The following is a 454-nucleotide window of genomic DNA, read 5'->3' on the forward strand; positions in this document are numbered from 1 at the left end:
CAGTGGGTGAAGGAGCGTGTTGGGAACAGAGGTACCATTGAGATCCCTGTCTGTGTCTGCTGGTTTGATTGTGTGTTTGAAGGGGTCTCCTGGTTATACAGCCTGGGAAGATGCTTTATGTGTGTTGGGACACTTGATGTAACAGAGCCTCCTGCCCTCCTCTGCACATCATTGGACAACTTTCTCTCTCTCCAGCCCCAATCTGCTGTCTCTCAGTCTTTCTGGTCTTGGTAAGAAGGTGCCCTGTGGAGGATTCACCTCCTCACCTTCCTGTCTGTGCTCTGTCCCCTTCTCTATATAGACAATCTAGACTGATGGATGCTTTCTGGAGTAGAGGATGGGATTTGTCCTGGGGTGTGTGTGCAGGGTATCTGGGGCCACACTTGGGTGGATCTCCTGGGTCAGTAACATACTTGCTCTTACTTGTCACCTGCCATCCTCTGTGGAGGGAGAC

The 454-nt window shown here is 51.3% G+C and overlaps 1 protein-coding gene across 1 annotated transcript in view; it reads left to right on the forward strand.

The window, feature by feature from the left end:
* LOC101985345 (retinol dehydrogenase 7-like) overlaps positions 1–454 on the forward strand; it is a gene marked incomplete at its 3' end in the record, with an annotated part of 83,927 nt that overhangs the window by 60,355 nt on the left and 23,118 nt on the right. The window contains exon 4 of the mRNA XM_026784631.1: positions 4–31. Coding sequence (XP_026640432.1) covers positions 4–31 — 28 coding nt within the window. The remainder of the gene's footprint in view (positions 1–3; positions 32–454) is intronic.

Source organism: Microtus ochrogaster, chromosome 24 (assembly GCF_000317375.1).
Source record: "Microtus ochrogaster isolate Prairie Vole_2 chromosome 24, MicOch1.0, whole genome shotgun sequence".
NCBI lineage: Eukaryota > Metazoa > Chordata > Mammalia > Rodentia > Cricetidae > Microtus > Microtus ochrogaster.